Raw genomic sequence first — 10,522 nt, 5'->3', positions numbered from 1 at the left:
TTAGTTTTTATCTAACTAAATTGTTATTTTGCTTATGGTTATCTGTTTGCTTCAGCTCCATTTGTTGAAAAGACCATCTTTCCTCCACTGAATTGCTTTTGCACTTCTGTCAAAAACTCAGTTGGACATATTTGTGGAAGGTCTGTGTGTCTATTCCTCCATCAATACCACACAATCATGGTTACTGTAGCCCTCCAGTAAGTTTTAGTCAGGTAGTCTGATCCTTCCTTACTTATTTTTTTGTGTGTCCAAAGGTGTTTTAGCTCTTCTAGCTCCTTTGCTTTTTCATATAAATTTTAGAATAAATTTGTCTACGAATTGCAGAAAGAAGTCTTGCTAGAATTTGGGTAGGAATTGTATTAAACCCAATATCAATATATCAATTTTGATATATTTTTAGAAGCATTGATATATTTACTACTGTCCATGAGCAGGGCATGTCTCTCCATTAATTTCTTTGATTCTTTTGTCATCATTTCTAGTTTTCATCATAGAAGTCCTGCACATGCTTTGTTAGATTACCTAAGTGTATAATTTTTTGAGTAATTGTAAATTGTATTGCATTTTAAATTTCAGTGTCTACAAAGTTATTGTGAATGTATAAAACTACAATCTTCTTAGGGGTTTTTGGTAGACTTCTTATGGTTTCCTTATAAATCATAATGTCATTTGCATTTAGGAGCAGTTTTATTTCTTCCTTTCTCATCTACAAGCTTTTTATTTCTCTCTCTTGCCTTATTGCACTGGCGAGGACTTCTAGCACTATGTTAAATAAGAGTGATAAGAGTAAACATTCTTGCTTTGCTCCCAATCTTAGGGGGAAAATATTCAGTCTTTTACCATTGAGTATAATGTTAGCTATAGTTTTTTGTAGATGTTAATCAAATTGAAGAAGATCCCTTTTATTCCCATATTTCTAAGAACTGTTATGAATTAGCTTTGAATTTTGTCAACTGCTTCTTGTGAATCAATTGATTTGATTATGTGATATTTTAGGGTGCTAATGTCAACTATTAGTGACATTAATACATTGATTTGCTAATATTGATCCAGCCTTGCCTTTCATAAATGCAGTTGGCTGTGGTATATGATTTGCTATGTTGCCACACTCTGTTGGTTGCAGGGCAGCAGAACTCTCCTGTCTGGCCAGTTGCACTTCTGACCCTTTCATCCACAGGTGTTGATTGTAAGCGTACACTCTAATAGGCATTTTCCACCTTGCTCATCTCCATGTTACCTTGATATCTCCAAATGTGCTATCACATTTGATAGTGAGAATATATCACACTATGTATTTGAGACTTATGTAGAGAATCTCACTGATTAGGTGATAGTAACCTAGCATCCATTGCTTGTTAGTCATTGAAGACACTTAAAATGAACAAAACTCTACTTCTTTTAAAGTTCTCACTGTATCTTTCCAAAGAAGTTATGTTGTAATCTAAAACAATATATTTAAAACACATATTTGTATTGACATTAACTGGTTCAGAAAGAGTTTTTATGGGTCCTGCACTAAATTTTTTTTGATGAATTTGCATATGAGAAATATGAAAAATAAACTTGAAGTTTGCTAAAAGGTCATAGACATCTAGATCTTTTAAAAATTCCATTTTTAACACTAAGGTCCAACACATAGAATCTAAGTTTGTAAAAATAAATTAAAGATTAAATTTGAATAAGGTCAGATATTTTGAATGGAAGGTGTATGGATCAGGCCAACACATTTTTTCAGTTGAGGATTAAATGATGCAACATGAATTGGTATGATTTGCTAACATCCCACTCTGACACCAATTATAGCACGTTCATCAAAGGCTTGTGGCAGAGATAACTGAAATAAAGCATTAATTCTGGCAGGTGGCGGACTGAGGAGTGGGGATTGGGAGATGGAGGGAAAAGGATACATGAATATTTAAAAATCTATGTTTCTCTCAGTTCTAGGGATTGAACCCAGGGCTTTGCCCTGCTGGGTAAGGCTCTACCTCTTGAGCTATGTCCTCAGCCTTTTGTTTCTGTTTTGTTTCTGAGATAGTTCTGCCTATTTGTGTGGGTGGGTCTCAAACTTGCAATTCTCCTGTCTCTGCCTCCCAAGTACCTGGGATTATAGGCATGTACCACCATGCCTTGTTAAGATGTTTAACTGAAAGATAATGATTGTATATATTTATGGGGCACATGAGTTATAGGTGCCCCATGTGGATGGGAATAGATGGTCTGAGGCTCAGAGGGCAGGCAGCTTGTATGGTAGGGGCTAGGGTACAGAGACAAACTGTAGTTCAGGTCCCAGCTCTGCCACTTATTTGTTACAGGACTTTGAACAAATTATCTGCCCTTTTAGAATATCAGAATCATATATAAAGCATGAGCACCGTAAAGACAGGGACCATGCTGGTGTTTACTCTTGTGTATCTAGTACTATGAAAGCCTGGCACTGTGACACCAAGAGCCATATCAATAAATGTTGAAGGAACATGTTAAGAAAGAACAAAAAGAGTAGCTCTTGATGTTTAGAAGCTGGCCTGGCACTCACAATTAGACTTAAATTATTAAATAATTTCACACAAGTTTATCCAAAATCATGATATATAAAGAGACAAAGCAAGTTCACTTCACAATTTCATCTAAGTCCAGGCAAAACCAAGTTTGCTATGCTACCCACAAAACACCAAACATTCCATCTCTGCCAATATGAGTGACCATTACTTCTTTGCCAATCACTGGTCTATCCTCTTGCCTTATTTCCTATAAATAAGAGTCATTAAGATATACAGTCATAGAATGCCCTGATTTTCTGACAGCATGCAATCTAGAGCAAGCCCCAGCTTCCTTAGACCCTCCCCTAAATTACCCAGTTAAAGCCCAAATCCTAAAATAGACTTGTTCTAATACCTTAGTTTCTTTTCTATTGCTGTCAAAAAACACTGGAGACTGGTTCATTTATTAAAATAGAGGTTTGTTTTGGCTTATGGCTCTGGAGGCTGGAAGGGTAGAAGCATCTGCTAAAGGCCTCATATTGTTCCATACTGTGGAACAGCAAGCAGGCACATGCCAAAAAGACAGAACAAGGGGGTGGCCTCATTTTAAAACAACCGCTCTTGCAATAACCAATCCAGTCCCAGAGAGTGAGAACTCAGTCCCTCAAGAGTTAACCTAGTCCTGGAAAAACAGAATTAATACTTTTGTGAGGGTTTCCACCATCTCTCAACACTGATATTGGGGACCAAATTTCAAAATGAGTTTTGGAGGGTGCAAACTGCATCCAAACCATAATATAATCTCTTTTGGAGACATCCTATGATTCCCCATAGTGTGTGTTTTGTGATTACTTCAGTGTGTAACAAACACAATGCATAGCTGTGTTTTCAGTGGTGTTTGGCTGATAGCATAGTGTGAATGGAAAAAATGGGGGATGGGGTGGGGAGAGTCTCTTGAGAGTTGTCCTGGGTTTCAAATGGGTAATTTGAAATGTATCTGTTTTGTGGTAAGCAATGTGCTAAGTGCAGGTCATACTTAGCAGAACAAAATCCAAATTTTTCTCTAGGGATTTGAAACTGCAGGACATCTAGAGAAGAAAGTTTATGACTCAGTGCTGGGTGTGGCGGCACCGGCCTGTAATCTAAGCACTCTTGAAGCTAAGGCAGGAGAATTGCGAATTTGAGGCCAGCCTGTGCCACACAGCACAACTCTGTCTCAAAACAAACAAACAAACAAAAACAAAAGCAAAAGTTCAAAGCAGTATTATATAGGGATACATCTTCTATAAAAAGTGTTACAAGGAGCTTGCAATTCTTCTGACCCTTAGGGAAGGAGGGAATCAGAAGTGCAGAGGATGTGTGGCCAGCAGAATAATGGCTTATCAAAGATCTCCAAAGATATTCCTGAAATCTGTGAATACACTACCTAGTGTGGAAAGGGACTTCGCGGGCACTATTAAATTGCAGGATTTTGAGATGGTAGGATTATTCTGGATTATCTGGCTGAGAGGCAGTAAGGTTAGAGAAGGAGACAGGACAACAAAACGGTGTGGGACTGCAAGCCAGGGAATGTGGGCAGCCTTTAGACGCTGGAACAGGCAAAGGAGTGGATCCAGAAGGAATGCGGCCTGGCCAATCCATTTTAGACTTGTGACCACCAGAACCGTGAGATAATAAATTTGTTTTTAAGCCTACTAAATTTTTGATGATTGGTTAAACAGCCAATCTTTGATCTTTAAGGCAGAGTGTTTTGTATCCAAGAAGTAAGCTCCTAGCCGAGATAACCGAGAAGACTTTTGTACCAGGGGAAGTTCGGCTCAGAGTGAACTCTGACCAGGGAAGAGCTGAAAGAGACCACACCACGTCCCTCGTTCCTCGTTCGCTCTCCCTCTGACCTGCCTCTCTTTCCCTCCCTCCCCACGCCTCCATCGGCCGGCCCCGCCCTCGCCCCGCCCCTCGCCCCGCCCCCTGTCCTTCCCGCCCCCGCCCGCCCCTTTAACCCTTCTCTCAGCCCGCGGGATTTCGAGGCCTTCTATCGCGAGGTTTTCACTGATAGCTTGGGCGGTGGCGGCGGTAGCGGACAGAGAGGCTGGGGTTGGCGTTCCTGCCTGATTTCCGTAAAGTTAGTCTCGCTTGGAGGCGCTGAGTAGGTTCGAGGGGCCGGGACTCGGGCCGCTTTCGCGAGCGCTGAGCCTGACGAGGGAGCGGGGATCGGCTCCGGGTCAGGAAGGCCCGGCCACCCGCGCCACGTGTGCGCTGCGGTGGGGGCGGGGCGGGGGCGGGTGGGGGACCGCGGTGACGTTGCGGCCGGGACTTGGGCAGCGCGGGGTGGCGGGGACAGGGCGACCCGGTGTCTGCGGCCCGAGCCGACTTGGGCCAGATCAGCCGGGCCTCGCTTGGGTCGGGGCGCTGCAGGTGAAGCACGGAAGCCCTGGGTCCTGACGCTAAAGGTGTGACTTGCCATCTTGACTTGCCAAGTCAGGACTTGGCCCGACTTCTGTCCTCTCTGCTGCATTCAGAAGCAGAACCGAGATTCCTATAAAGAGGCTCCCAGACAGGCGATTTAAATCTCACCATTTGCTTTTCTTTTCTTTTTCTAAAAATTAAAGTTGTACGGATCAATGGAATACTTGACGGAACCCACTGACCGCAGCCCTGGGCACATGTGAGTGTGACCTTCTTCCCCATCCCCCTTTAAATTTAAGATCTTAAAGTGAGTCTGAAACTTAACTGTCTTAAATGGGGAAAATAATTGGATGGTGGTCGGGGGCAGAGGTTCTTTTGTCGTAAAGGGAAAAAATGAAAGTCTTATTTCCGTAGAAAATCGAATTCATTTTTAGTTGTTTGATCTGGTAAATACTTTCAGAAGGTTAAAATACTCCCTGTGCATCCTTGTACATCACTGGCACTGCCCAGTATGTAGCCATTAGACACAGGTGGCTATTTGAATTTACATTTAATTGGGATAAAATTAAATACTCTGTAGCTCCGTCATACTAGCCCAGTTTCAAGTGCTCAGTGCCATTGGAAGATCATCAGACTTTTCTTTTGGACAACATTGCTCTATGTCAGTAGTTCACAAACTTTCTCTGCTTCCAGTATACCTAAGATTTAGATACTCACCATTTATACAGAATAATTAGACATAGAATCACATCCTGTCCTGTTTAAAAAAAAAAAACTTTCAGCAAATGTATTTTGGCTGTATATTACTGTGTAATTACTAATAGAAATGATTTAGTTATCAGTTTGTGTTTTTTTCCTTCCTTCTTGTGATATTGTATTCCCTGCTTACCCTCAGAGGTCTTCTGTAGCCTCAGTAAGTGAACTAAGTTATTAGTGCAACACTGGAGATAGTTCTCAGAACAAATGAGGGGTCTACTAGACTAGTCAAATGCATTTTAAAGACTTAGCATTTAGAGATGAAGTGGTTGAATTATAGAGAGACAAACTAATCTTACATATTCTTGAAATAGAAGTTTCTCTTTGGTTTTTACCATTGATGGATGTATTATTTGCCTTGGTAATCTCTTCTGTCTTAGTTTCCCAGTTTTAAAAAAGAGATAAGAAATATCAATGGTGTCAAATTTTCCCTAAGTTTTCAGTTGTGAAATTTATTATAAGTGTATAATTGGTAAAAAATCAAAACAAATGCTGTGTCTGCACAGAAAATATCTGGGAGGATTAGATATGGTTGTCTATGTGGGTGGTGTTGGTTGGGTTCAGTAAAGAGAGTTAACATTTTTTATTGTATTTAAATATTTGAAATTCAGACTAGTGCAAATTTTGTATTTGCTAATAATATATCTCCAGTTGTTTTACTGTTAACATAGTTTGTCAATACTTGTTAATAATAGAAAAATTTGTGCTGGCTATTTGCATGTGAATTTAAATTAAATAAAATTGAAAGTTGAGTTGCACGAGTCACTGTCAGCAGTCCATTTGCCACATTTGTATCCTAGTGTGAAGTTCTTTGCACAGTGCTGACTTGCTAGACCCTTAGGACATCTTCCCTATTTTAAGCATTTTCAGAATTGTAATCATCTTTGGTTTTTTTGCTCTAGTATTTCAGTGTTATTCTTTACTGCGTCTTTGGATTGCTTTGCTTCTATGTAAGTTTTTTTCTAATAAAGGGCAGAAATATAGCCTAACTTGAAGGCTTTTGTTAGGTTTTTTTTTAAAATTTAATTTAACTAGTATGTTATAAAATCTAATGAGAAAAATGTGTTCTTTATTTAAGCTTGTGCTGTGAGTGTGGAGTTCCGATTAGTCCAAATCCTGCCAATATTTGTGTAGCCTGTTTGCGAAGTAAGGTAGACATCAGCCAAGGTATCCCGAAACAGGTTTCCATTTCTTTCTGCAAACAATGTCAAAGGTACAGTGCTTTACTATTTTACCCTACTTAAAGTTGGGATTTATATAGAGAGCCACTGGGATGTGCTGAAATTACAGTATGACACAGAAGAAAGCACGTGAATTTGAGATTTAATTTTTACTTGGGTTGATATTGGCAAGGATTTTAGAATTTGCAATTTCATAGTGTACTTTTCTAGTTTGTCCTACTAATCTGGTAAAGATAATAAATGTAAAGGTAGTTGAACCTGTTTCTTCTATTGTTAAGGAATTTAGCAGGCTTGATGTACATAGCTGATAGACAGGAGTTGGTGTTTGCAAGGGTGAGAGCAGATTTAAGGATGGACAAACTACTGTTATTACCATGAAAATTTTTTCTTTGCTTATTAGAAGTTATTTTTGATAAAAAGCAGCTTATGTTTTAAGTAATTTAGTAATGTGTTTTAAAAACTTAACATTCACAAATTACTAAAATGGCGAGTTGATAAAAAAAAGTTCAGTGATATCTAGAATGGTCTGATTTGAAGGCCAAAGGCTTATTCTGAAAGTGGTATTTCTTTCCCTTTTTATTTCCTTTAGTTGCTGTAAGCAACTTAAATGTTTCAGGTCATTGAGTAACATAAAATTGGTCAGTGAAGTAAGATTGTATACCATTATTTTCCTAATGGGTTTGGACTCTGGTGCTTTAGGTTGTGTTTGGGAAGGTGGTTCATGGACCTCTTGGAGAAACTGAAAACTTACCTTCTTGGAAGAATATTTCCATGTACATATATATATACAGACCCATGCCAATTTGTATACTGTTTTAGGGAGTGTGGTTTGCAAGCTTGGCAAGTGTGAGGCTTAATCTATTATAATCATGAGCTATTCTTACCTAAGGTACTGGACAGAGAATCAGAAGACCTAGTTTGTCTTGAATTAATCACAAACTAGCTTTTTGTTACTCTTAATCACTTATTCTCTGGGCCTCAGTTTTTTTGTTAGAATGAGTGGATTTTATAAATGGTATAAATATTATGGATTAATATTGAATGGCATACTTCAAGAGTATGCTTGTAAGCAAAGAGGACCCTGTGCAACATTTTTCATTGACCCTTGAAAATGAAAATCAAGTGTTTCACCATTTAATAAGTATGCCAAAAAGGCATTCACATAAAACCTTATTATGTATTCCACATACATGTATTGAGCACCTAATGTGTGCCAGGCACTGTACTAAGTCCTTAGAAGACTGGGCTAGGAAATTCAAAGCATATAAAGGATTTAAATTTTAATTTAGAGGGTTTTACCTAAGATTTTAAAACTTGAGTTTTGCAGTTTAAAATTTGAAGAGGGACTTGACTGTAGATGAAGAGTCTGAACTATTGCTGATATATAATGTGATAAGGTACTGATTTACCTCTTTTGTAAGAAATGAGCAATTTTAATTTAAGCATTTTAGAAGTACAGAATAAAACATTTTGATGCCATTTTGAAATGTTTCTTTTCTGCTTTTCGGAGCAAAGCTTCAAGGAAGCTGGGTCATCCTTACTGGAATTTTTATTGATAATTAGAATAATAAAATTACTTTAATAGATTGTATCAGATAGGCTTTCTTGAAATTTTACCTTTTAACTGAAGGTACTGATTTCATTGAAAGTTTTCTGTAACTCTTTTTCAGAGCAACTGTGGGTGTTATTCCTCATTGATAATTACTATTTGCATATTGAGGTGGAAATTCCTGTTTTTCTTGTGGGATGTTTGATTCCAGTGTTATCTTCTCCCTCAGATATTTTCAACCACCAGGAACTTGGGTACAGTGTGCTTTAGAATCCAGGGAACTTCTTGCTTTGTGTTTGAAGAAAATCAAAGCCCCTCTGAGTAAGGTAGGTCAAACAGTTAAAATCATTGTTTATGTGTATTCTTCTATTACAGCTCTTATTTTCAGAAAATCTTTTTATGTGTGGGTTTTTCAAAAGTAACTATTAAAGTTGGGCCTGGTGATACATGACTGTAACCGCAGCACTTGAGAAGGAGGCTGAGGCAGGAGGATCACAAATTTGAGGCTATCCTGGGCTGTATAGTGAGTTCTAGGCCAGCCAGAGATTCATAGGGAGAACCTGTCTGAAAAACCCAGAACAACAGAAAAGTATTAAATGCTACTGTTGTTACTAATAGCACCCTGCTGCAAATGTTGTTTTCATTTTTAGTTTTGTGCACACACATACATGAATATGTATTTATGGAAAATGGAACTATCTTTTTTGCTTTGGAAGACTTCAGTCAACTCTTCGTTATTTATCGAGAACCTCATATATGTAATTTTTTTCTGTAGTTTTTATATAAAAGTATCACTACACATAATTTAGGAGATTATAGTGTTAGGTTTATGCTGTTTAGTTACTTTTATTTTCATTTCAATTAAATCAACACATGCATGCCTCTACAAAAGCAAATATGGTTTGTCTAGAGTCCTGTACTTGACATATACTTTCATTATTTTGTGTTAGGTTGAACTGTATGACTTCTATGTATGTTTTTAATGGAAATGGACTTTTTCTGTTTGGAGTCCATTTTCTGATTCTTCATACTATGATAAAATTTCATGAATAGTACTTTGAGTTTTCTCCCTTACTTTCCTCTTTACCTTGGAATTTCTGTTATTCAAATATTGGCCCTCTTGGCTTAAAACTTCGTTTTTATTTTTTTCTTAACATATTTAAAAAATCTTTTTGTCTTTTCCCGCTGCATTCTTGGATATTTCCTTTATCTTTATCTTTCTATCTTTCTTTTTGTTCATTTGGTTTTTTCCAGCAGTAAGATTTTTTAAATTCCAGAGTCTTTCACGTTCTTGAATTTTTTCTGAGGATTTTGATAGAAGTTGAGTATTCCTTATCCAAAATGTTTAGAAAAAGAAGTGTTTCAGATTTCTAGTTTTTGTCAGATTTTGGGATATTTGCAAGTACGTAATGAGCTATCTTAAGGATGGCACCCAAATCTAAACAAAAAATTCATTAGTTTCATACATATCTTATACACATGGCCTGAAGTAATTCTGGGCAATATTTAAAATAGTTCTGTGCATAAAACAAAGTTTCATGGTATAGAATTTTCTACTTGTAGTATTATGTCAGTGCTGTAAAAATTTAGAATTTGGGGCACATTGGGTTTCAGATTTTCAGATCGGGGTGTTCAACCAGTTGATAGGATTTTGTTTTTTTTCTAAAGATTCCTTTTCTGTGATTTATCTGTCATTTCCTCCCACACCCCCCCCCCGCCCCGCCCTAAACTGAACTGGTTCAAACCTGAACTGGTTTTACAGTTTTATACTTCAGGCTTTTATCGAATGTCTGGTGAATCTTAATAATTCATTAATTCATTCAGATTTATTTCTGTGCCAACTGCTTTTGGTGTTGGAGATAAGGCAGGGAATATGAAATAATCACTGACTTGGAGAGTTTATATTCTAATCTGGGAGTATATTCTAATTTGGGGTCGGTGACAGGTAGAGTAGGCAATTATTAAAATAGGCATCTTATATGGCATAAAGAAGGTGTAAATTTGCTGCAGAAAAAAGCTTGGAAGGAGAAAGAAAATGCTCAGGGAAGAGTTATAACTTAAAATAAGGTGTTTAGGGGAGGCTCCACTGAGAATGTGCCATTTGAGTAAATAGTAAAGATGTTACAGCAGGGAATTATGCAGGAATCTAGTGG

The 10,522-nt window shown here is 37.8% G+C and overlaps 1 protein-coding gene across 4 annotated transcripts in view; it reads left to right on the top strand.

The window, feature by feature from the left end:
• The first annotated feature begins 4,479 nt into the window (after positions 1-4,479).
• Positions 4,480-10,522, top strand: part of Nmd3 (NMD3 ribosome export adaptor) — a 32,318-nt gene continuing 26,275 nt past the window's right edge. The window contains exons 1-4 of one of the 4 annotated variants that reach the window (XM_074073867.1): positions 4,480-4,599; positions 5,087-5,142; positions 6,718-6,852; positions 8,599-8,695. In XM_074073867.1, the coding sequence (XP_073929968.1) occupies positions 5,099-5,142; positions 6,718-6,852; positions 8,599-8,695 (276 nt within the window). In that variant the 5' untranslated portion in view covers positions 4,480-4,599; positions 5,087-5,098. Of the gene's footprint in view, positions 4,628-4,783; positions 4,928-5,086; positions 5,143-6,717; positions 6,853-8,598; positions 8,696-10,522 lie in introns of those variants that run through there. The other 3 variants (XM_020187104.2, XM_020187107.2, XM_020187105.2) reach the window with 3 other exon arrangements.

This window comes from Castor canadensis, chromosome 5 (genome assembly GCF_047511655.1).
Source record: "Castor canadensis chromosome 5, mCasCan1.hap1v2, whole genome shotgun sequence".
Taxonomy (NCBI): domain Eukaryota; kingdom Metazoa; phylum Chordata; class Mammalia; order Rodentia; family Castoridae; genus Castor; species Castor canadensis.
The sequence above is the reverse complement of the archived record's forward strand: the minus strand, read 5'-3'. Positions and strand labels throughout refer to the sequence as shown.